This window comes from Dunckerocampus dactyliophorus, chromosome 12 (genome assembly GCF_027744805.1).
Source record: "Dunckerocampus dactyliophorus isolate RoL2022-P2 chromosome 12, RoL_Ddac_1.1, whole genome shotgun sequence".
Lineage (NCBI taxonomy): Eukaryota > Metazoa > Chordata > Actinopteri > Syngnathiformes > Syngnathidae > Dunckerocampus > Dunckerocampus dactyliophorus.
This window is the reverse complement of record NC_072830.1, coordinates 27,029,381-27,056,315: the sequence shown is the minus strand read 5'-3', so window position 1 is coordinate 27,056,315 and position 26,935 is coordinate 27,029,381. Positions and strand designations below refer to the sequence as shown.

The following is a 26,935-nucleotide window of genomic DNA, read 5'->3' as shown; positions in this document are numbered from 1 at the left end:
ATGTTAACGGTTCTACAATCTCATTGGTGACCCTTTTAATTGTTTCCATTTCGATTCCGTTACAATCAGTAGATGGTTTTGCTTTAACATTTTTGACAATGTCGGTGATTTCCTTTTTAGTTCCATCAGTGAGAAACATGGAACTGGGATTCCTATCTGTGGTTTCATTCCATTCCTCCCTCGTCCAGAGTTTTGGAATTTCTTCTTCCAGTTTTGGTCCAATATTTCCAAAATAGTTGTTGAACATTTCAACTGCCTCATTCATATCATCCTTATTAGTGTTTCCAGCCATAAAGTAGTGAGGGTAGTTTGCTTTCTTAGTGCTGTTCCTTATAATACTATTTAAGATGCCCCAATTTGCTCTAATGTTATTTTTTTATTTTAAATAGTATACACACTTACCACTATTATTCTATTATGCTGTCAGCATGATAACATTAGCATAATAGCATTTTTAGCCATTTTCATAGCGAGACACTTTATAAACACCACTATTATGCTCGGTGTTACCATGCTAACATTAGCATAGTAGCATTTCTAGCCGTTTTCATAGGTAGACACATACTGTATATGAACACTTAGTACTATAATGCTAGGTGTTAACATGCTAATCTTAGTATGTTAACATTGCTAGCATGCTAACATTAGCATAGTAGCATTTTAGCCGTTTTCATAGGTAAACGATTGTATAAACACTTAGCACTACCATGCTAGTTATTAGCATGCTAACATTAGCATGTATGGCGCTAGACGGAGGTCTGCGCTCTTCGAGTGTTTTTCTAGTTCTATTAAATGTTATTAAAGGCAACAGTGCACCTCGTTTGTGATCCTTTGTGAACCAGGAACCTGTGAATTGAAATGCTACTAAACATCTGTAGTAATTTTTCGTATCGATGTTTATATGTTGTAGTATTTTTAGTAGATTTAGTAGTATTTATTTATTTCATTTTGTTTGTACAAACCACTGTATGAGATGCTGGCACCGTCATTGCTCAAGCATGAGTAAAGACACTAAGAGACTTGCCAACCGTGAAGAAATGAGGAACTCATGAAGAACTCATGAGTAGTGTTTAGGGTTTGGTAGGTTGGTTCCTCATTAACTGCTGCCATTTTGTGTACCTTATCGTAAAGTGGGACCTAATAAAGAATCACCCTAGACCAATGTTGTTTTTTGCCATATATCTTTATTATCTATTATTTGCCATATATTTCTATGTCTTTATTCTATACAGGGATAGTCTTGTGGACATACATAGACTTTCTATAAGCTGCGGAGCTACTAGAGGGAGTTTACGTCCTTCATTAAATAGATTGGCAGTTGACGACAACGAGAGACCACATTTTCTAGACATGCACACTCTCCCAATCCCACGCACGCACCTCAAGTACAGTAGACACATACGTAGATATCACGGCATGCGCACTGAGGCCGACCGCCCCTGCATACCCATCGATTCGCACGTGTCTCAGCGCACACTGAAAGGCAAACCAGCACCAACAGAACACACACATTCACACATCCATAAGAGGAGGAAACAGGTATTCACAGGATAGATTACACCGGTACCACACAGACGAGGAAATACACACGTGGCGGTACAGTACTTGCCATATTTGAAGTCTTAAGACTCGCTTTCTCTCTCACGCACAAACACGCACAATTTTGGTGGTAAGGAGAGAGTCGACCTAAGCGTCAGCTTCATATTTGGTTTCTATGACTGACGACTCTGCAGGGTGAACACTAGCAAGCAAACAAGTCTTGTCATAAAATAACGCAAGTATGACGAGGTCAAGGTGACAGGATGCCGACGCATGACAAGATAAACACACGGCCGTTACGACTGTCCTTCTGTCTCACACACACACACACACACGCACGCACACACGCACGCACGCACGCATTTGTGCAGTACAAAGACGTTATAAGCAGACACTGCTTCACAGTGTAGAGAACCCATTGCAAATCTGTCCTTACAGTCCAACGTGAATGGAACATGAGCGCTTGAAACAGAACAAATGTCATATTTGGCTTCCGCAGTAAATATAAGAAAGATAATATCTGCATTTTGCTACATGTACAATGCATAACTTATTGGTATGTTGTTAAAATCAGCATGAAAGGGAAGGACTACGGGCCCGCGTAATGAAACGATCACAACATAGCTTATGTGCATGAACACGAGTCTTACACGATTGCATCGAAATAGCGTTATGTTACCTGAAGAAAGAAATGGACGCCGTTCACGAACCTGAACTTAACAAAGCTAGGTAAGGTCGATGGAGCCTGTCTTCACCTACATTACGTCCAGCCGCATGTCGAAGGGTTACAAAGACATCATGTGCAAGAAACGTATGAAAAAGAGGCCAAAGCGGTGAAAGGTAGCCTCCTTGTTCTACAGGGGAACCGGAAGAGGGCACTCGAAGTGGCTGGAATGGCGTTGGGGTTCAAGTCAGACTGCGTTGGTGACTATGAAGCCTCTGTGTTGGTCATTGCTGGGCTCTGGAGTGATGCTCTTTGACAGACGCTGCAGATTAGAAAAAGACAAGAGGAGAGAAAATATGAGCATGCCTTGATGAATACATGATCCGTTATTTGTCAGTTCAGGATTATGCCGCTTAGATAGTATTTTTCTAAGCCCGAACACTCACGACTTGCAAAATACTGGACTTCTGGAGACTGAAACGATGTAAAAGAATGTTAATCTTAAGGCTACACTGAAATAACATCAAATACCAAATCACCAAATCATTTTTCCCATAAGAAATCACGTAAATCCAATTAATTCGTTCCAGAAAGCCAAAAAAGTTAGCACAAAACATAAATAAATATATAAAATAAATATTTTATATATGAATACATATAAATGATGAATGAAAGGGATAAATGAACATTTAAGGTTACTTTTACCTTAATTGAAGACGAAATTCTTGCCATGGCTGTTACCAAAGACGTGATGCGGCAGCGAGATCAACCTCTTCCTCTTCAGCACCACCTTCCTGTTTTGCCATGAGCTTTTTCTTGATTTCAGTAGCGTTTCTTACCCCAATAACCCAAAATGGAGCCAAAGAAAGTGACATTGCTAAAGAAGGTGAGAAACACCACTGAATTCAAGAAATAAATAATAAGAAAACAGGAAGGTGGTGTTGAAGAGGAAGGTGTTGATCTCGCTGCCTGCCGCATCCTGTCTTTGGGAACAGTCACGACTTCGGTGAAGGTAAAAGTAACCTTCAATGTTCATTTATCCCTTTCATCCATCATTCAGATGCATTTGGAATTGTTTTATGCCGGTAAAACTATCATTTTCAAACTATAAAAACATTTGTCCAAACATTTTTGAGAGTCAACCGCTGATGACATCCTAGCTGACGTCCGAGCTAAGGATGTTGAGGACATTTGTGATAAAAAAAAATACATTAAGAGCACAGTTGGACTCACGCAGTGTAGTAATAAGACGACTAGACGCGTGCCGGATTGTACACTAACCGGAACATGTACGCAAACTGAGGCCGAATTTTGCTGTAAATTTTCCAAGTTAACGCTAACGGAGGTTCCACTGTAAATGGTAAAATTGCAATGCTATGTTTTTTGTAGAATTAAGTCAGGATTTTAACAAGTGAATATCAAAAGGTCCATACAAATGTAAAGGAACTGTAAGCAAGTCCCTCCTCATGAATCATTAACAAAATGTTGTGGGGACACAATTTCCTAATAAGGCTTTTCCATTATGCCTATCATTAATGGACATGTACTGTATATAATTGTAGTAAACCATACATTGTGTCAGGTGTATTTTAGTCAGCTTCGATCTTCAATTTGTAATTTGAGTGATGAGCTGAAAGAGAATCGGCGGACCTGCCAGGACACCCCTTGCATCTGATGGAAGTTGTGTGCAGTGCAATGTTTATTTTACTTCAAGTGTAACAAATACATGGCACTCTTTACCACAGTGGTTTGATCAAAAACCACTTTGGGAGACCAGGTGTTACTGGGAGGAGACTGAATGTTCGCGACAGTTAGGAGAGTTGAAAAAAGAGAGCTTGCATGTGGAAAACATCTCGGCGTCTGTGTGAGGCCACATATTAGAGACACGACAGTGTCAGTACTGCACAAACACGAGAACGAGACACGAGTCTGATGATGAAAGGAAGGGTGTGACAGGTGTGTGTTTATATGAAGCAGTGAGTGATTATTCAATGTGTGTGAGCGAAAGGGCTTCCCAGTCTGAGTGGTCAGGTGATGGCCTACTCACACAACTGTGTAACCTGCATAACACGGCCTTTTTCTCGCTAACCTCTAGCCTCCGCTTCTTCATTTGACTCGTTCAGTCATGTGTTTCACAGTCGAGCTGCCCCTTGCTGGAGAAGAAGGAAGACCACGAAGAAGAAGGGTACCTGTTTGAGTGTGCCCTTGGTATTGATTAGGTGGTAGACCATGTAAGCAGGGACACAGATTAACGAGGACACCCCGATACAGTAGCCAAGCACTGTGGTCCAAGGTGGGTACTGGTAGTCAAACAGCTTGACCTCTGGAGGGAAGGCCAGAAAACTGATGATGATGAACTGTAAATGAGGGACAGAGACAAGTTCAGTACATATGTACACCGTCTCACACACGAGTGCATCCTTCACATTTCTGAAACTATTTTCATGACCGCATGTGTTGAAAGAAAGACATGAAACTCGGATCTACGTTGTAGTCGTCAGTGTAGATTGTGTGTAGCAGTACAGATTTACCATCCACTGAAAATGATTCAACACGCAGCCATTATTGTAGCCGGGAACACAAGTGAGTGCCGGGATAATTGTGTCTTGACAGTCAAGCATGAGTGCTGTCGGCACTGGAGATCTGTGGTTCATTGAAGGGAAAAAGGAATTCCAACACGTATGGTGACATTCTGAAGTTAGTATCATATCCTTACGATCTACGGTGCTACAGTCAAGCATGCATGGTGATGGGGCTGCATGAGTGCTGCCAGCACTGGTGATTTGTGGTTCATTGCTGCGAAACAGGAATTCCAACATGTACGGTAACATTCTGAAACGAGTACTATTTCTTTACTATCTATGGTCTACAGTGTTACAGTCCAGCATGGTGGTGTGGCTGAATTCCAACATGTACGGTCACATTCTGAAATTATTACTATCTACAGCGCTACAGTTGAGCATGGTGGTGGGGCTGCATGAGTGCTACCAGCACTGGGGATATGTGGTTCAGTGCAGGCAAACATGAATTCCAACATGTACGGTGACATTCTGAAGTTATTATCTACGATCTACAGTGCTACAGTCAACCATGGAAGCATGGTGGTAGGGCTGCATGAGTGCTGCCAGCACTTTGGATCTGCAGTTCATTGGAGGGAAACATGAATCCCAACATGTATGGTGACATTCTGTAATTATACTAATGTAACATTCTGAAGCAGAGCATGGTCCCCTCCCTTCTGAAACTGGTTCGCATGGCAGTTTTCCAACATCCAAAGGAGCCCAAACACACCTGCAAGACGGTAAGTCCACACCTGAAGCCAACTGAGCACCTGTGAGGCATTCTCAAGCGAAAGGTGTCTAGCATCAACCAGCTCTGTGATGTCATCATGTCACCATCAACAATCCTTGCGGTTCTAGTGAATTCCATGCCCAAGAGGATTAAGGCAGTCCTAGATAACAATGGTGATTGCACTAAATGTTGACACTCTGGACACAAATTGGTGTTCTCGCTCGGATATCAAATAATGGCTGTGTTGAATTATTTTCAGCGGATAGTAGATTTATGCTGCTTTCCAGGCTATACAGTGACTACTCTAAAGGATGTAATAATATGGTGTCTGAAATGTGATGGGTGCAGTGCAGGGGTGTCCAAACGTTTTCCACCGAGAGCCACATACTTAAAAATGAAAGGATGCAAGGGCCAATTTGATATTTTGTCAAACACATGCTAAGAAGTTATATTATTATTTCAAGAAAAACTGCATCTCAGCTTTGTGATATTGGTGAAAAAGCATATTATTAGTATGACCTTTGATCTTTGCTCATTTCTTCCCATTTTTGCTATTATTAAAAAAAATGTTTGAAATATTTCAGCTTTCTTCTCATATAATTCCTAGATTCACTTCTCATAAATCTTATGACTTTTTTCCAGTGGCGACTGCAGAGGAAGCTCATTGGGGTCCGACATGCATTTAATAGGATTTTATCAACGCTGTCGGCCGCCATCGTGGCGGGGCTAGCTAGCGAGCTACTCCTCCCACAACGATGATATGATTTAGTGAACCGACGAACCAAGAAAATTCAACGCTGCGGTCATGTGGCTGTGAAACAATTCACTCCGGAAAAGAAACTTCACGTCTGCTCTGTCTGTGGGGAAAGGGGAGAAAAAAAAAAAGCAGCTCACTCCTCCGGCTGCTGTCAGTCAAAATCAAGGGCCACCCTGCTCTATAAACCCCCCAGTGAAGCTCGGCCTCCCAAGAAAGTGCCGCTTTGTGCCGTTTATCTGATCAGGGCCTTACTTTCTTGCTGTGAGCTTCCGCGCGCTGAAGCTAGAGCTTCACTGGAGCTCAGCCACAGCGTCCGTGCTGCTGCCGAGGGAAGAGAGATCACAAAGAGCATCCTCACAAAATGAAGCGCATTCTAGCGCACTTTTAATGCAGTTTTAAGTCTATACATGTAAGTTTAACAATGCATATTTGACCGATTATTTAAAAAAAAAATTTAAAGGGGAAGTTCAACCTCCCTTGTAGCCAATGAACGATCGCCGCTGCTTTATTAGTAGTATTTTAACTTTTATTACCATAATATTAAAACTTCTTCCCCAACCTCAAATAAAAATGACAACTTTATTTTGTTTTGTTTGTTTCTCATAATATTACAACTTAAAAAAAAAAAAATTCTGTAATATTTAAACTGAAATGACCTTATTTTTATTCCTAATATTACACTGTTATTCTCTTAAAATGACAAGCAGCCCCGCGGGCAGCGCTTTGGACACCCCTGGCGTAGTGCTTTGTGAGATATTGTATGTGCGTGTTCTGGTATTTGTTGCTATATTGGGACATAAGTCTGGTTACGCAGTGACATCCCGGGCACCTCGATATTATGAATACCAGAATGGGGGTGAGGCAAGGAGGAGGGGAAATGCAAGGATAGGTGACACCAGGGAAAGAAGTAAATAACCGGCGTCTATGTGAGTGTATGTGTACTGTACAGGAGTCTCACCAGCAGAAAGCTGGGGCAGATGGCGACCCAGCAGATCCTCCAGAACCATCCCGGGTAGAAACCAAGCATGACCTGGACGTCGTTGCAGAAACGGTTGGTTCCTGGAATACACACACAGGCACATGTACCATCTCACTACCTCAATCCCCAAGCTGTGCGCTTTAAAAGCAAAAACTTTCTTGACCATAACACATTGTTTTTCTGCAGTGCTGCCTTTGCTGTCAACACAACACGGTCCAAACTGACCGTAGAACCAGGAAACGGCAATGACTTCCAGCAGCACCACCGTGATGACTGCGGGACCTGTGGCGTACTCTTCAAACAGCTTCACCACGAAAGCTCCACCCTGATGCGAGAAAGAAATATCAAGAACGTCAGACAAAAAAAAAAAGCCTGCCAAATCACTTTTGTCCACGCAGATGATGATGGTGATGCAATAACCTGTTGCATGTGTTGAGTGAAGGTGTTAATTACTGCCTTACTTGAATTGAGGGCTTCAGATAAAGGAATTAGTGCTGTAATCTCATTCCATGCAATCGCAAAGTGCAGCTCATTAAATTAGCTAAATAAGGCACCATTGTTTAAACACACAAGGACACATTCTTGTGTAATAGGAAACTACATTGGTTGTTCGTTCGTCATATGACAGCATGCAAATATGCTCCCGACAGGCTGTAAGCAGAACGGAGATGAAATGACAGCAGTATGAAACATCATTGCTTTTTTTGTCCATCATATTTTCTTCTCCTTACAGAAAACGTCTCAAATGTTTGAAGTAAAAATCATTTGCGATGAGATACTCGAAGGAGCAGCTGACGCCTCCTGATTTAGCGGCACATTTTGATTTTTGTCGGAATAGCAGATATTGTGCAATATTGTGAATCCTTGCCTCTCAGCGCCGGCACAACAACGGCAGAACACGACGAGACCACCGTTCAAATGATAAAGGTTGTGGTGAGTCGTATTTAGTATTGCTGTCTTAAAGATCATATTATTTTCATAATAAAAGTCATTGACTTACATATGTGAGAGTGGAAAGCGCCCCCAGATAGCAGACGCACACCAGGCCGAAGACAAACCACTCTCTTCTTTTAACCAGGACATTGGGGAACTCATCAAGCATGGCGGTGATCACCCCCTCCAAGCCGGCAAACTGCAGAACAGAACGAGACACAACTTAAATATTCAGCATGTTGCTAATCAGTCGTTATCGTTCTTTCGTTGTGGTGGAAAATTCAACATCGTCAACCAAATATTCCCTCAGTGCTAGCGTGTACTGTAGGTGACATCCTGCTTGGAAAACCTTGGAAAACACTGAAATGCTGTAGAAATGTGCTGAACTGTAGAATGTATGAATGTAGAACGTATGCAGGAATGGTCTGAAATCATTATTGGACCGATAATGAGACATTATGACGTCATAAAAAAGCTTGGTTAAAAAAAAATCCAATGAGGTCGGATTACCCATACTGTGTGTCACTGGGCTAAGGTGAGCAAATCAAGCGCTCTTTTTCTGTGACATCCTGCACGCCTCCCCATGAGCTCACTTGTAAACAATCATGGCGTCGATCGTGTGAGACATCAGCCACCGGAAACGCCAGCATCGCTATGACAGTGTTTTGAAAGCCTTCGAAGTAGCGCTAAGTACGTGTGTACGTTTACACCTACAACATTGCTAAAATGATAACTGTTGTCATGGTAGCACCTAGCAATATAGTGCTAAGTATCTCTGTATGTTTATACCTATAAAAATGCCAAAAATGCTAACATGCTGATTTTTAGCATGCAAGCCCCGAGCAAGATAGTGCTTAGTATGTGGAGTCATTGGATTTGTAGAGTCAAGTCTGTGATGAATTCTATCTGATAAAACATGACTTGAGGTTTAATTTGATGCCTCATTCACTTCTCCACCCCAAGTATTAAAGAAGTTAGAGCAGATTTCATCCCGGGAAATAGTGCCGTTGGTTCCCATTGTCAAGACCAACGCTGTGATCGACCTACGGGCCTTGGCAAGTACAACCGTACTACGAGAAATATCATAACTTAGGCTGCGACATTTGTTGTAAAAGTCAACAGCGTAGCCATTTACATTGTTCTGACCATCCAAAAGTCCACGGAAGACAATCAAGTATCACCATTTTCATGTCGGCCTTGCACTCGCAGTGCAGCAGCATGCTGGATTCATTACACAACACTTCAAATTGCAGGTACACAGTAATTCCGGTGCAAACAAATTAACATATTTTGTAGATTTGAATGACATTTCTTTTGCATACAAATACAGTATTAAACTGAATTATATCCTACATATTGTCCCGAAGCGCTCCGATCCGTGAGTTTGAAAGGCTTTAAGTTGGACTTCACGTCAGAAGAATTCAGAGAAGGCACAGCAGCTCGACAATAATAAAGAAAAACCTTTTACAAACATGCTAAGCTAAATTATCCTAATAGACATTCACTTCTTATGGTGATACGGTGAAGAGAGCATTGGATGGACGGAGCGGAAAACCTTTTTTGGGGCGCATAGGGAGGACCTGGCGGCATGTTTTCTGTGTGGATGCTCTGCCACACTTTGAAAGCCCAAGATTTAGTATATCAGTCCACAAAGTGTTGCGTGACACCAGAGCAGTCTGTGCAACACATTTTCTGGGAGAAAAACGTGACATTCTCTTCATTAAAGTTGAATTTTGTGTCCATGTTTTGGGCAGTAACTGTAAAAGCCACAGAGGACGCCTTCAAAACAATCGGACAAAAGACACAGTTGACGCAAGGTGAGTTCTTGGCGAGTACGCGCAGCAACACGTTGCACAGTAATATCCTCAGATGTGAAAAGGAGGAGCAAAGCATCCCTGATGCTGATGCTACACTGATTACCAAAATGTGATAAGAGCCTTACAGGTCTCTAAAGCTGGCTGCTTGAGCACAGATAAACACAGGCTTATGGAGACAGTGATATTAGGGCACTGTCGCATTGTTTGCCAATAACCAAAATGCAACAAGTCCAAGTGCTGAAATGCTGAAGTGAAATATATGTTGTGGTTTCAAGGGGGTGAGACCTGAGTTGGACATTTATGAAACAGAACATTGACTTGTGAGGTTACTCACCGTGCTATCCAGGCCCAACATAATGATCATGAGGAAGAAGATGATGGCAAAGAAGGTTGCAGCAGGCATGTTAGCGATGGCTTCTGCGTAAATGATGAAAAGCAGACTGGGTCCTGCAGAGAAAAAAAAAAAAAAGGGTTAGAAGGGGAAAAAAAGCCATCTAAGTACAGTGTGCATTTGGGCTCTTGCTCAATGAATGTTCTCAGCTTACATGAAATCAATTTAGCAAAGAATTCAGGTCAGGGATTTTTCTCCACCGCTATGAGATTGGATCGAGATTGCCAGTCTAGTTTCTTACCAGCATCTTTGGCAACTGCGTCCACATCCTGCTGCCTCATCTCGGCCATGTAGCCCAGCACAGTAAAAATCACAAAGCCGGAGAGGAAGCTGGTGAGGCAGTTGACCGAGCTGGTGACCAGTGCGTCTCTGAAAGGGAGAAGAACCGAGGCTTGCGTGACGATGAATTTTGTCAATCTAACCTGCAGGAGTCTCGTGTTGAACTCACTTGTAGCAGTTGTTGTGAAATGGGTTGTAGCTGGCAAAGGCAAGGAGCACCCCAAAGCCCGGACCCAGCGAGAAGAAGATCTGAGCGGCCGCGTCAATCCACACCTTGAACACGACAACGTTGACAATGACAGGGGGTCAAAGCATTGGCATCCATGTGCAATGGATGCCAGCTGACGCCTTAAGAGTCGCCCTGGACATCTGGTTGACAGCTACGACTTTTAGCTCCATGCCAAGCGCTCTCATTTGGCGGACCATGGTTTGGTAGCTGGGCGTGCGCAGGTGCGCACCAGACATTACTTTGGTGCCCTGATCTGGATGAGAGTGAGGTTTAGGGGACTGAGTGTGACAGATGCCAGCTTTTGCAGCTGTGCGGAACTGCGCTGGTAAACCTCACTCCCTGACACCTTAAGAGTCGCGCTGCACTTCGAGTTGACAGCTCGGGCATTTAGAAATTTAGTTGGGCAGTGCGATGGAGCCTGTGGCTAGCACATGTGCCTTCCAGCCAGGTGGTTCTAGGTTCCAATCTCGGCTCGTGCTTGCGTGGGCTTGCTCTCACGGTCCAAAGAAAGCATGTTGGGTTCGTTGGAGACTCGAAATTGCTGATGCATCTGAATTCATGGGTGACCACTCAGGCTGTATGCTGCCACTCGCTCAAAGATAGTTTGTAAAATAATCCGTGGATGGACTCTCTCAAAATCTTTTATGGAAATATGATCTTTGGAATGTAACCAGGAAGTTGTACACCAAGAAATAAATGGAAAAAACTCACTTCTCCACATAAGACTTACGGTAGTGCTGAGCAGTTTCTCCCAATCAGGTTTCAGATAAAAGACCACTCCCCTCCACGCCCCTGGGAGAGTGGCCCCACGGACGAGCAGCACCAGGAGGACCAGATAAGGAAACGTGGCGGTCACCCACACCACCTAAATGATGATACTTCAATGAAATGTCTGCTGGACATTGTTCCAGTATTTGTGTGTGAGATACAGTACAGTGGTGTAAAAATGTGTTTGCTCGCTTCCTGATTTATTATTTTTTTTGCATGTTTGTCACACTTAAATGTTTCGGACATCAAACAATCACTTTTCCACACAGGGCCATGTAGGTTTGGATTTTTTTCCTCCCTTAATAATAAAAAGTTTCATTTCAAACCTGCATTTTGTGTTCAGTTGTGTTGTCATTGACTAATGTTTACATTTGTTTGATGATCTGAAACATTTAAGTGTGACTAACATGCAAAACATAAGAAATCAGGAAGGGGGCGAACACTTCTTCACACCACTGTAACGCTGGAATGAAAGTGGCGTCACCGCCTCTATCTTTATTTTCAATTTACATTATGGCGGCACATAATCAGGTGAAGCTGCTAGAAACAGTCTGTCAGGTCTGGTTTCTGGTTTCTTAATTGGTGAAGCACATAACAGTCTTCTCTAACCAACTTGTGCAGCCAAGATGATGAACGATAATGAGTGTGATATGTAATCGGTGTATGGCCATTCTCCTGCCAGTGTCCATCAATGCAAGCGTCCATCCATCCACCCTCAGTGGCACCCCGCACCTATTAGCCGTATAGGCGCCTCGTTAGTTACCTTTCCAGAAGTCTTGACTCCCTTCCAGATGCTGAAGTAGACGATGGTGAAGATGAAGAGCAGGCAGAGGGCCAGCTGCCAGCTGACAGAACCTAACTGGTGCAGACCTGAAGAGCGGTGGACCTGCAACACGTGTCGACTGGAAGGAGGTGCCAGGGTGGACCGGGTACCGGGTCGGAGGTAGATGCAAAAAGGTGAAATAGGTTAAAAGGTGAAAATGAATCAAGTGTTGTTATGGAACAAGAACATCAGTAGCAACTCTGAGCAGCGAGCCACTAGATCTTATTTCATACGTCAATTATCAAATGAATGTGGAGAATTAAGCTTTTTTTTTGGTGTCGGACTTCCTGTTCCTGCCTCTACACGGTGTTGTCAGCACCTCATTTACCCTCCCTAGTAACAGAAAAGGCTATTGCTTCAATTTAGCCTTACTTCCTGGTTCTTTGGACTGAATTGCTTTGGGAAAAATAGTCAATTATTACACAGTTTGAAATGTTTTGAAATTGTATTTAAAAATAACAGCAGCGTATTTGGTGACTGCGCTGAAGAGCCCAGAATGAAAGTAGGCTTAGTCTGTATAGAAGTGGCCGCGTCCCTCTAGAAAGTGAAAGTTAAGTTTGTGTAGAAGCGAGAGTTAAGCTTGTGTGAGTAAGAACCATGCATCTATTGTGTGTCTTCCAGTATTTTTCATATGTACATGTTGCGCAACTCTGATTGTGCTATGTGAATGTGTGTGTGTCAAGAAGGCCGTGTCAGTCACGATCGAAACGACTCTTTGACCCGTCTCTTTGAAGTGAACCGTCTTTTTTCGTTTATCGTTTATCCGCTAACAAATAAACAGGTTTCAGGCGTGTCCATGACCATCGTTAAATCTGAAAGGAATGCTAATGCTAATGCGATACCATCCAAATGACTGTCGTTGGCTGGCAGAGACACCACTTCATTGCACCTTAAGCGGGACTTACATCCCGACGTACGTGTTACCACATGCACGGGCTCCACAATTTTTGGGAAATGTGTTGGCCGTGGCAAGCATGTAGAGGGAGTAGGGTATCAGAGGGGTTGCAAGTGTGTCGTACTTATGGAGCAGGCGATTCGTGACACCCACATGCTTCTCGCTCGCCCTTCGTTCAGCATGAGTGCCCCGTGCGACTCGTGCATGCTAGCTGTGCTTCATGTAAGGCTGTCGTACGTTTCACTCACTGGGGACGTACCGTTCGTGGGCATCGTACGAGGCTCTTGAAGCCCACTCACTTCGATTGCAAGATGGGCGTACTGGCCGCCCACCGTGGCCGGGTAAGGTGCATTAATGTTGGATACGCTATGTGAGCAGCCGCCGTGCGTCCACGGAGGTCGGGAGAACCAGAGTGCACAGCTGGAGGAGTCGCCCGCCGTGGGAGGAGCAGCTGCCGTGGCCGGGCTCTGTACATAATGTACTTTTAAACCTGCAACGCACGCACTCCTCCTCTGCCTTGCCCTTGTGACCTGGCAGCGTGCAAGGTTTTCCTGCGTGCTCGCAGAAAATAATCTGTGCGTGTCTCTTGTGATTTTCCCCATTTTCGCACGTAGCCAGCACGTAGGAGCGCGTACGTCGGGATATAACTCCCCCTTTTGCGACTGTCATTTAACACCACAAAAGACCAAAAGTGTTCTTGTCTGGACATGGTCTACCTTTAGAGGATAAATACTTTGGATCCTCCACCAACTCCTTAGACTAGAGTGGTCCTACCTAGTCAGACTAGTGTTTCTCCCACCTAAGTCATTGAGCCTGAACTGATGCAGTCTGCTGAAATGGCGGCAAAACGTCTTGCTAAGACAACATGAGCAGTCCCGTTTACGATTGAGTCAATGCCCTGAGAATTTTACAATAACTCATTCTAACCAACAAAAACATCTGAGGAGGCAGTTGGACGCTGAAAGAGTTGGCTCTTTAAGAGCTGGAGCTCACATTTCCTTAACACCTAAACAGCTTTATGAGATCTAATACAACAATACAACAAGAAAACCTGTCTTCCCAAACAAAAAATGAATACTTTTGATTGAGACTCCTACACTGCAACATACTGGAAGCTGACCCGTCCCAAACAGCTAAATAGTATCTGAAGAATGATCAGTTTACGCTTACTCATCATCTTCTTCCAGTAAAGTCTCCCCGATACACTTTCCACATCCCACTTACATGCACTTACGTATAGAACTCCTCGGCGGGGGAGGTGGAGGAGTTGGACCACGAAACGTTGTGGTCGGTGGACATATAACGGTTGCAGTTGGCCGTGTTCCAGCTGTTGGTGCAGGTGGTCCAGGGAAGGGTGGGCTGGAATGACGACAACAGGTAGTACAAGGCCCAGGCCATGATGGTGTTGTAATAGAAGGCTATGTAGAGGGCTATGATGCAGATGGCAAAGCCTATACCTGGTTGAGGAAACCGAAGCACTGTTAGAAAAAACAAACACTTGAAGCCTATGCATGCATGCAATAACTTCTAAAGGTCATTTTGCGTGTCACTCATCCTGCACAGATATCAGTGAGGTTTTCAAACTGATGCTCAAGTGGCTGACATTTTCCAGCCACAACAATTTACATACGATCACATTTCCAAACACCTGGCATTTGGCATGGAAATGTGATGATTTCCATAACAGAGACTGAGAAAATCTCCTTAAATGTTCAAGAAGGAGTTAAATGAAGTAGCCGTGGGCTTGACACGGCCCGTCTTTTACTTTCTTTCTTGCACCGCACCTCTCAGCTTTCTCAGTTCAAGGTTGCCTGCTTAACTCACTTCTCCATCCTCTCCTACCTTTGAAGATGGGGCAGATGTGTTTCCAGATGGAAATGCAGCCATTGCGGTGGAACTGACCGAGCGCCAGCTCCATGTAGAAGAGAGGCACACCTCCAAACACCGCCATCAACAGGTAGGGCAGCAGAAAGGCACCTGAAGAGACCCAGTTAAGAAATATGACGAGGAATCAACGGCACACACTCACCCAACACTTAATGAGCTCATACATAAACTACACCAAAAATGTTGCTAAAAATGTTAGGATCCTAGTTGAATAACACTGAGGTGTTCCTCACTATTTTTTCACATTTTTCATGCTATTGAGAATCTGTAATATTCATGTATTCGTGCAGAAACCACAGTATTGATTTGTTGGCACCAGCATGACTCAAGCAGGAATAATACAACAACAGGCCTGCCAACCTTGAAGAAGTTTTAAGAGTATCGTCCGCCTGCCTCTCTCTTGGATCGTATTGAAACGGTACAAATGCCTGCATCATTAATGTGGTGACATATAGGAATTATGCAGTATTAGAATGACATTGATATTACTTCAAAATGTAGCGCAAGTAGAAATAAAAAAAAAAGACACAAACATGCAGCGGGTGATAACATCAGCCTTTTCTTTCATCCTATCGGATAATCGGATGACTTCACGTACATGTGTGTGTATTTGTTTGACCTTTTTTTGACAAAGATAAGAGTTGATTGAGCGGCTGCCTGAGAAACAGGTTATTAAGCAAGCAGACGACTGAAGCCGTTCTAATAAATAAAAAAAACACACAATTAATAGCGTTGTCCCTATCGAGTGTCTCCCTGAGCCCATCTCTGCTTCACACACACACACACACACACACACACACACACACACACGCACACACAAGACAGGAAATTGCAAAGACCTTATTATTGCAGATTCAATAAAAGTGGAAAGGGTCGTGTTTGTTGTGAGGTGAGGACTGTGGAGCACACAAAACCATTGCTGACCTTTACAATTTACATTGTGTAGAAAAATACATACAGCGGGACCTCGTTTTTCCTATGATTAGGTTTTAAACAAAAATGACTGCTAAAAGCATGTCCTGGTTATTGCACAGCAAAGGGTGCACCTGACAAACTAGTCTGCATTATAGGTTTATTTGTTACAAGCACAGTGTGCTGTGCGCTAATGGGACGTTCGAGAGCACTACGTATTTCTAAGCGTATGATTTAAAAAAAAATAAAATACAAAAAAGGTTGCTAGCACTTTGAAAAAGAAGGTGAGAAACACTAACGAATTCAAGGCAGAAACCAAAGTACGACATTAGCGTCTGTTAAAGTAGGATTGTAATGTTCACCGTAACGGTAGGAACCTTTTAACACAGGTTCCAGAAGGAACGGTTTAAAGGAGGCACATTACAGGAAGTGAGCCGGGCCAGCGTGCGTTTAATGATGACTGTGCCTGCTGATGAAGGTTACAATAAAGTTCAAGGGAGCAAGTACACAGCTCGAACCGCTCTTACCTTTACAGGTAAGTTTGTAACGGACTAGAATGAAACAGCGTCCGCGTGGCTCTTAAGTTCCCGCCCCTCCTCCCTCAACTCATCACCGTGTTCACCAACAAGCGTTCAATAAAAGTAAAAGTGATGTTAAATGTTCATTTGCCAATTTCATTCGTCTTTTAGATGTAATTCCTTTCATTTTCTGCATGAAAAACGATAACGATTCTTTGTCAAATGTGTTTTGTGTTCATATTTTTGAGTGCCTGGAATGGATTCATTGGACTTACATCATCTCTTATGCTTCAAATAGATTTGGGTTTTGGCTTTTGTGGAAGAAACCAATGACAAAAACCGTGGTTCCGCTATAAATCGATTTGTACGTTGATAAGTTTGGATCCTGGGGGAAAAAAAACAATGTTTTGATTGATTTGGGTCTTAAGCAATAACATTCATTGCCGCAGTCCTGCATCACAAGGGGGACCACCATGAAGACAGTGTTATGTAATCCATGTCATCTTATTTTAATCTTAAGCGTAAAGTAAAAAAGGAAAAAATGAGAGCATCATTGGCTTGCGACCTTCCTTTCCCACCCATCCACCTCCTCACCTCCTCCATTTTGGTAGCAGATGTAGGGGAAACGCCAGACATTGCCCAGGTCCACCGCGTAGCCAATCACAGAGAGTAAGAAGTCCATCTTCTTGCTCCAGGTCTCTCTGGGACGGTCGAGGCTGGTTTGCTGGACCACGAGAGTCCTGAGGCCTCCCACTGGCGCAGACGACCCGGTGCCGCCTGCAGGCCCGGAGGCCGCACCTGCGGAGGAAGCTCCCTCCTTTGAGCTCTGAGTGCTGGACGTGGTGAAGCCGTTGGACACCTGTGGACCAGAAGCCGAGCTCACACTCTTGGGTCCTCTCTCAGCAAGACCGTCAGCCAGCATCAGTCGACAGTTTTCCTCCTGCGTCCTTTCCTCTTCTGTTTTCACGTCCTTGCCCCCTATGCCTCTCTCGGCCTCGGTCTCCCATTTGTCCTTTGTCAACACGCTCGTCATCATCATGTCTTTTGTCTCCATCGGGTGCGCTGGTACTGGTGTTGGTGCTTTGGTGAGGCGGTTAGGGCTCGGAAGAGGTTCTCAGGGCTGATGAAAGCAAGATGATCCTGCCGTCTGTTATTGCGCCCATGAGGGGAACAAATACGGGGTGATGAGAGAGGATAATGCGGGACAGAAAATAAGGTTTTAAAAAAAAATCTAATAAAATGTGTCTTTGCCCTTGTTCGACTGACAGGCAAGGATGTGGAGAATGAAGTTCAAAGAAGGGAGACTGGGATGAGTTTGAAGGGAGACTGGGATGAGTTTGTTCACGAGGGACCTTTGGATCTTCTCCATGAACTGTTTGTCAATGAAGACTCTCTGCAAACAACAGAGGAAACAGACAGTTGACACAAACCCAAACAAAGCAGAATGGATAAAAAGGAAGATCAGAGAGCAAAACACCCGTCGGGCGCTGCGACACATTGACTGACTTTTCCGTGCGCATGTTTACGCTTAATTCATCTGTTTTTGAAAGGAACGAGCGCCTCTGACATTCTGATCAACTTTATGAGCTGAAATCATCACGAAACCCCTCGGATTATTACTGCTAAGACTGCAAGCAAGGAAAATCGGGTTCAGTATGAGAATGGACCCCAGGTGCAGAGAAGAGGTGAAATGTCACACTTCCATCACCTGAATGATCAATACTATAGTTGTGTTTATTGTTTAGAAATTATACTTACGGGAATTCACCAGAAACTAAACTCAGTTATTTCAAGTTATCATTAGTAGGACTAGTAGTCACTCCACTGTAACGTGTGACTCTATGAATGGTCACCCAGAGGTCATTCCTGTTATGGACATCTCAACAATGACATAAAGTTCGCCCTAAAACGTTACAGCTGCTGTCGCCCACTGCTTTTCTGCTAACGTTTAGAGGACAACACAATGTACTGTAAATGTGAAATGGAATGTTTTCAGCAGCAACGAGCTCCCAGTTATCGATACAGTTGTCAAACACACACAGTCTGACCTCCGTGTGCAAACAAACTCCTTCAAAAGTTCCAAAAAACGAGCAGAGGCAAAAAAAAAAAAAAAAGTTTGAACGGTCAAGGAAAACACGTCCAGGCCAGCTTCAGCTGAATGTGTGACTGATGTTTCAGCATAATGTATGCTGAAGAAAAGCAGGAGAAAACATGCGGGCATCTCTTACCTGACTTTAACTCAGTCACGCTTTTGAAGAAAATAACGTAAAAAGTACTCTCCACATATTCAAACACACGCATTACCTGTTGAGTGGGAGAAGGTGTCAATTACATCAAACTGAAAGAGAATCCTGCAGTGGTGCAAAAAAACTTGCCAAGGAAACAAACGGCGTAGACTACCAGAACATCAGGACAGCACGTTTGCCCATTGAGGTCTGGAACCGCTCTCATTTCTCCCTCTCTCTCTTCCTCTCCCTGAGCGACTCCCCGGCACACACATTGACACACACGCTGGGAGACGCACAGTCACACGCGGCCGAGGAAGTACGCGCACGGGTGACGGATCCGTGATAAAGGTGGCGCAAGCTCACACAAGTTGTTTGTTCTGACCAGAATATGTTCATGAAACGCGCAGTGGCAACTGATTCTGCATCCCTTTTGCATTGTCTTGACATCGTGCACACAACACCTGCCTGGAGTAGCCGGCAGTGTTCAACTTTGACCTTGTTGCCAACATTTGAGGAATTCTGCTCTTTTCCTTTTGGGGTAATTTTTCCTGTGCACGCATTCCATAAAATAACGTACTGCCATTTGCATTCAGGTAAGAAATTGTACTTCCAGTCAAAGCAGCAGCGGGAGTAAGTCATTTATATTTGATACAGAGTAGAGCCGATTGTTAGAACAACCTTTAACGGACGTAGCCATGATGTGACTTTTTATTTCGTTAGTCTACACCAGAGGTGTCCAAAGTGCAGCCCGGGGGCCATTTGCGGCTCACGGCTGTGATTTTATCGGCCCGCAGCGCAGTCTAAAAATGGCATTTAACAAGGAAACTTAATGAAAAACAACAACAGCAGCAAAAATGGGAAAATCAATCAAAAGTCAGAATATTAAGAGAAGAGTTGTAATCTAGTCGGGAAAAAAAGCCATAATTCTCCAGGAATGAAGTAATAGTATGAGGAAAAAATGTCATTTTAGTAAAAACAAAGAATAAAGTTGTGATTTTTGGAAACTTAGGTTGGGGGGAAATTTTATAACATGGGAATAAAGTCAAAAAATGAAGAGTAGGAAATATACAAGAAGAAAGTTGAAATATTTGGAAAGTTATTTTCACAAACCAACAGCAAAAACTTTACCAGAGTAAAGTCAAAAATATTAACTGAAAAAAAACGGTTTTCTAATGAGAAAAAAGTTGCAATTTTATGAGAATAAACTTGTAAAGTGAGGAAAATGATCATCTTTGTAACAATGTTGAAATAAAGAAAAATACATTGTTTTAAAAGATAAAAAATATTATTGAAATAAATTGTGAATTACAGCCGAAAGCCGAAATGAAATAGTTGGAAAAAAAACAAACACTAGAAATGGAAAAAAACAGCTGTAATTTTACGGAATTAAGACAAAATATTTTTTAAAAAGTCATAATCGAATGAAGAACAAAAGTTTCACAAGAATAAACTTGTATTGTGGAAGAAATGTCATTTTTCGTAGCATTTCACCTACATTACAACGGTGAAATGCAGTTTTTTTTAGCTACATACTGTATACTGTAGTCTCTTAGCATATCAATATGTGTTGGTTTACAAAATATCCAAGTGGTCTTTGCATCCTTTCATTTTTCAGTATGTGGCCCTCGCTCGAAAAAGTTTGGCCACCCCTGATCTACACCATAGACTCTATGGGGGAGGCATGATTGAGCCTAGTTCTAGTTGACTACGGCCTCTTATTAGCAAATTTTAGTCCGATTAGTTACGGTTTTATGGCGCGGACGTGGGTGACAGCCCCAACCGTAGCCGTGTTTTTATCAGGGATTATTGCGTCTGTTGCGAGATCATTCAAACCTGCGGCCAAGTCTCGAGCCTGTGTGTCTGATGGAAAATGCCAGTAACATTACTGACACCTAGTGACTAGTGTAGAATACTACATCAATGTCTGTGCGTCTTCTGAATGCCTGATATTTGTGTTTTATTTCATTTAGACATTTTTATGCTAGCACGTTTAATTTAGAGAAAAAATACGTAACGTGCTTAAAAATGCGTACGTTGTGACTAACACTGTAGGCCGTATTCAACTGCAAAACAGCATGATTTATTCATTCATATATTTCTGAAAAACCGGGATAGAGAGACGCCGGGAAATTCAAACCGCAAAGTGGCGAGGTTGGACACCCCTGATCCACAGGGTATTGAAATGTAACTCCCTATTTTAAAATGTACTGCTCAAAAAATTAGAGGAACACTTCAAAAACACATCAGATCTAAACTGGGGGAAAAATGATCATCAATATGTTTCCTGATAATAAGTGGGTGATGTATTAGTAACAAAATGATGCCACATCATTTGATAGAAATGAAAATGACCCCCCAGGACACCATCCGTAGTCTCATTAGGAGCATGCCCCGACGTTGTCAGGCATGCATACAAGCACTTGGGGGCCACACAAACTACTGAGAATCATTTTGAGTTGCTACAATGACATTTTAGCAAAATGGACCAGTCTGCTACATCATTTTTTCACTTTCATTTTTGGGGAGTCTTTGATTTCCCCCCTCTATAGGGTGATCATTTTCATTTCTATCAAATGATGTGGCATCATTTTGTTACTAATACATCACCCACTTATTATCAGGAAACATATTCAACATCATTTTTCCCCCAGTTTAGATCCGATGTGTTTTCGAAGTGTTCCTCTAATTTTTTTGAGCAGTGTACATTAAAAAAAAGTTGATTTATCGCATTTTGTCCCGAAATTGTTGTTTGACTTTTTGTGGCTTTTTTCTTTGAGGTTGGTTAAAGGAGCATCTGGAGCCCGCCCAATAAAAATGCTCCTGTGACGACAAGATAAGAAACATGGGAGTTCAAGGTCAAAATTCTAAGCGGTCCCTGAACGATGAACGAGGAAGTGCAAGGGGATTTTGTCTGTACGCCGCAATGTCTTTCTCTATTCATAGCGTTAAGCTGCTTGTCATTCGGCTTGATAATACTTCAAGGTTTAAACTATTGTAGAACATTACAATGCACTCTGAGAAAATACCTAAGTCACGAAAATGAAAGAAAAGCGAGCCCCGGCACATGTTCTCAATCACACAACATAGTTATGTGCACCACATGTTGGAGTTATGTTTTAGATTAGAGGCTAAACGAGCCCTGCAGTGAGCAGTACATCAACTCATGACCGCCAGCCTCCCATTTCCCCAAAAGGAGCCTGATAACGGGATCCTTTTCTCTGAAAGCGATCACAAAGCTCTGGGCTCCAGGCCAAATTTTGGAGCGCATGCAAACAAAAAACAACACCCACCGACATGCAATGTATTACAAACAATACGCTTATCACACTTTGGCAACTCTCAGGGGTTTTCCTGAATAGTGTTGGACTTCGAGCAGTTTTAAACTCTCCAATCTATCGGCCAACTTTCCTTCTCTTTTTACATGTAATCTCCGTGTAGGCTTATAAAGGGGCAGGGCAGGAGTGCAATAAAAGGAAAATATTGAAGTATCCGTGGCGTTCCCAGGCCAGCTGTGAGACAAAATCCCTCCAGTGTGTCCTCGGTCTGCCCTGAGGCCTTCTCCCGGCTGGGCATGCCCCCGAAAACCTCACCAGGAAGGCGCTCGGAAGGCATCCGGACTACAGTAGATGCCCGAGCCACCTCAACTGGCTCCTCTCGACGTAAAGGAGCAGCGGCCCCTCCCAGATGACTGAGCTCCTCACCCTATCTCTTAGGTTGAGTCCAGCCACCCTACGCCGCTACCCCTTCAGCCGCTTGTACCCGCGATCTCGTTCTTTCGGTCACGACCCAAAGCTCATGATCATCGCTGAGGGTGGGAACACAGGTCGAGCGGTAAAATGGACCTGGCACTTTTCTGGATTTGCGGTTATTATCAGGGGAAATGTTTTCTCACATCCACAAAAGTCTCTTTTTATTGTTTCAGCCACGGAAAATGAATGTTTCCAAAATGGCTCCCAGGAAGGATCAAACCCAAAACGGCTTTGAGGCTTCAAACACCAAATATGTTACTTTTGTGAAGACGTCACAGTCCCCCTTGTCGCTACACTTTGGAGTTGGTGTTGACGTGACGCCAAAGGTGGTGGCCTGCAGGTTTGTGTTCATGCTATTTAAGCTAATGATTTTACCGAGACTCCCGCAGCGCAGCCTTCTGCTTCAGTGTGTCCGTAACCGCACACAGACACGCCAAGTCATCGATACATAGGCAAGAATGGCATTTTGATGGCTGTGGTCTGCGAGCATAAACACATATCTGCATCCACTTCTATTTTTCTTGATTAGAAAATGAAATAGGTAGCATATTTCAGGTGTTATTTGTTGGGGATTTTAAACTTATAGTCTAAAGCAGGGGTTCTCAACCTGGGACTCACATTTCCCAGTGGTCGTCACCCACTTTTATTTGTCATTTTAAATTGTATTTTCAGTTTTATTTTTTCACATTTCTATTTAAGTCATTTTATTTTTGTCATTCTTGTATTTATTTCGTCAATATTTTATCTATATATTTTTTTTCCTTTTTGTTTTAATCTCGTGTCATCTTTTGAATGATTGATACTAGGGCTGTCAAATGATTAAAAATGGTAATCAGATTAATCACCGTTTTTGTTAAAATTAATTAATCATGATTAATCACCATTAGCAACTACGTCTGAAATACGCCTGTTTTTACTGTATATAATTAACAGAAAGATAAATGATATGTATATGTGTGCGTGTGCGTGTGTGCTGGGGTATTAACAGCTCCAAATGAAATTAATATGCCAATAAAGCTAAAAGATAGCACACAAGTCTAAAAATCTAGGTGTCTGCTGTTTAATAGCAGCAGAACATTTGAATAGTTTTTATGAGCAATGAGGGGCTGCGTTCAAAGACATCACGTAATTTAAGGAAAATGTACTTGTTTTCAGTGTATTTTCCAGCATACTTAAATGTAGCGAATTAAGAGTTACAAAGTGAGTGATAAGAATATCCACTTCATGTTTTTATTTATCTTCTTGTTTGTTCGCACACACACACACACACACACACACACACACACACATTAGAAAGACGTTTTTGTGATGTTCGGAGTGTCCCCGAATGCATCTCACGTTCTTGTAATGAGAATGAGGAAGTGTCGTTGCCAGGATGAACGGACTAGACACGTGTGTGAGTTGGACATACATGCAGTACATGGTGTTGGAATCGTACTGCTGTTGATGTGTTGATCAGAATGAAGCGATAAAAGCGCATCAGACTCCGTGTGACCGTGTGGGGACGCTCCACTGTGATTCCATCTGCCGTCAAAGCAGAAAGGCGTGCTTCCTCTGGTGCGCATGCATTAATTACGCAAAAAAAAAGTAAGGTAAATAATGAAATACCGCCGTTAGCGCGCTATTTTTGACAGCCCTCATGAATTAACATCACTACGTGTCCAACGTGCATTTCAGAGGAATTTATAAGGCATTTTGACAAATGATGCATAAATGAAAATGAAAGATACAAAGAAGACCACAAAATCAGACATTTCACTTACAACTGTGCAACAAACAAATACCAAGGAGGAATATTTCTGCATCTTGAAAGTGTCTTGCTGAAAAATACATGACGATCACATTCGTTGAATACTTTCATTTGGGACACATTATACTGTAGTCCAACATTCACTGAAAATCTCAAGTATTTAAGTCATCAGACTAAAGTCCGAGTCACTGATGTCCAGGTCGAGTTGCAGGTCTTTGATGGTATTGTCAAGGCGAGTCTAAAGTCATCAAAATTGTGAAGTGAGTCTGAGTCAGGTCCACACTTGTCATTGCCACCACTCTAATTATTGTACAGTGATGACCTGAATAGAAGTCCAGTTTTTGGGAAAACTATTTTTTTGGACAGATAAAATGTAAGACAAAATGCATCGTTTTTTAAAAATCACATTTTCAGTGTCATTTTAAACATGTTCATCCCTTTTAGCTGCTGCTCAGTTGTTTGACTGCTTCATTGATCACCATTACCTTTAAAACTAGCATCGTGAGTAAGAATACCATTGGGCAGCTTTCAATGTACTACGTGACGAATATATATTTCTATATTCCGCTATTACCAGCTCGGATTTTAGGAAAACAAATGTGATACAAATGTTTTATGGGGTGATGAATTTTTGATGCTCATCTGTACTGTTTGGCAAACTCCCGTCTTGTATGAACAATGGATAGTGATACCGTCACTCCTGCCCTCTGCAGGCGCTTTCTAATATCAGTAAGGGTTGCCTTAGGGCAGTGGCAACCTTCCACATCAACCTTTCCACCAGATTTAAACCCACTTGGAGCCACACAACCTATTTGACCACTAAATCGTACGTCATGTTTCTTATGACTTCTTGCCATTTCTCCACCGATTTTGGATCAACATTTGCAATAAACGTGTTGTAGCACATCAATTAGTTCCAGTTCCACGCTCCACGTTGCTTCCGCCGCCATTGTTCATTAGCGACAAAGGAAGCTAACATGCTAAATAGCTGACCAGCATCATGGTTTCCTACTGAGCTGACCCACCAGAAACCACTGACCCGAGTATGGCACACGCTCAACTTCGAAAGGCTCACGACGGCATCACAAGAGACGGTGTAGAGACCAGAGAAGCATAAATCAGCTGAAGCCACAGCAGGAGGGTGAAAGGTCCACATGCGGTTCCGGAGTAAAAAGTGTAATAAAAAGTAAAAATGCTGGTTTTCATTGTTTAGAGGATGGGCGTTCTGCCAACATTTTGGAAGCCCGGGGGAACAGTGGGAGGAGATCTGTGATGCCGTTCCACACAATATGAAAAGAAGAGCTCGGAGGAAACATGCAAATTTAAAATGACTCCTTCAGGAGTCTTCTAAAGGAAAACATGACGTGTTGAAATGATAACTATATCTTTAAATAGCACTTGAAAGTGATCAATACAACATGATCTGCACTGATGAAGGTTGTCAGGGTGTTCTCACCTTGAGCATGTTGATCAGGATGTGGAGCTCATGTCTCATGTCCAGGACGTCGCCTTATCAACACAAGTCCAAACCCAATCACACAAGTGTGGGCGAACGGCGGCCCATATTGTGCTGTACTTGGCTTAAGATGCAAACACACATGCTCCAGCACGCACACGCCTTCTTCCACATGCTCTCCGAGCTTGGGAGCAGGATCCTAATCCAACACTCACTGCTGCATGTTCACAAGAAGTACCTACAGGAAAGAGTGGATGTAGAGGTCAAGTTGTACAAGTACATTATCAAGGTGGAACATTGTCAACTGTGCGTTGATGAGTCAGAGATTACAAGTCATTACAAGTAACAGGTTGTCTAACTAACCCATTTACTGACACCTGCAGCCTACTGGGCCAAAAGGCACCATGCCAGGCACAGTGGCACAATCAGTCTACGAAGCCTTGTGTGTGTGTGTGTGTGTATGGACACAAAAAAGGCCTGCCTCGATACACACTCACGCTGACATCAAGCAAAAATGTGTCCTCTTACCAGTCGCTCTTTTACCGTTAGAATCCAGCCTTTTGCAAGTGTTGAACGTCATTCCAATCAGCATCAGCTGAAGCACTGGGGTTAATCCTCATTGCAACACACACAAATCCACACACAGGCATGCGCACACACACACACAAAACAGGAGAGGAAATGGAACGATAGAATGAGACAGGGCAGGTTATTTCTAACACTCCATTAGCAGTTGGAAAAAGAAACCATCACAAGATTCGAGGAGATTTGGAGCAGAGTGGACAGGTTTTTATGTGCTGGAATTCAGAATTGTATTCTTTTATACTGAAGATGTTACATACAGTACACACAAATGCACACAAGCACAAACAGGATGTGCACGGAGGATGGGATGCCCATAAAAGGCCACACTGCTTTGCTCAAGAGAACTGGTACCTCTCCAGCAACCTGTCCTGATGTTCATACTTTAGACCATAGCTGGACATGAATTAATCACTCTACTGTGATGTTCAAGCAAAAACCAAGCTACCACAAATAAGAAACATGTTCTCACAAAGAGCCACACGAGG

The 26,935-nt window shown here is 43.0% G+C and overlaps 1 protein-coding gene across 2 annotated transcripts; it reads right to left on the bottom strand.

Moving 5' to 3' along the window:
* Nucleotides 1-1,179: 1,179 nt before the first annotated feature.
* Nucleotides 1,180-26,455, bottom strand: slc6a4a (solute carrier family 6 member 4a). Of its 2 annotated transcripts, none has more exons than XM_054794996.1 (15): nucleotides 26,394-26,455; nucleotides 25,866-26,103; nucleotides 17,277-18,075; nucleotides 15,208-15,342; nucleotides 14,600-14,822; nucleotides 12,411-12,549; nucleotides 11,610-11,744; nucleotides 10,820-10,923; nucleotides 10,613-10,740; nucleotides 10,315-10,427; nucleotides 8,231-8,362; nucleotides 7,456-7,555; nucleotides 7,210-7,310; nucleotides 4,393-4,560; nucleotides 1,180-2,525 (listed from the first exon to the last, which is right to left on the bottom strand). In XM_054794996.1, exons 3-15 carry the CDS (start codon nucleotides 17,734-17,736, stop codon nucleotides 2,451-2,453), a joined length of 2,013 nt encoding a protein of 670 aa, XP_054650971.1. In that variant the 5' UTR covers nucleotides 17,737-18,075; nucleotides 25,866-26,103; nucleotides 26,394-26,455; the 3' UTR covers nucleotides 1,180-2,450. The 2 variants fall into 2 exon arrangements, with proteins under 2 accessions (XP_054650971.1, XP_054650972.1); XM_054794997.1 differs by lacking the exons at nucleotides 25,866-26,103; nucleotides 26,394-26,455 and adding an exon at nucleotides 18,987-19,238 and having other exon boundaries at nucleotides 17,277-17,829; nucleotides 17,949-18,075.
* Nucleotides 26,456-26,935: the final 480 nt, after the last annotated feature.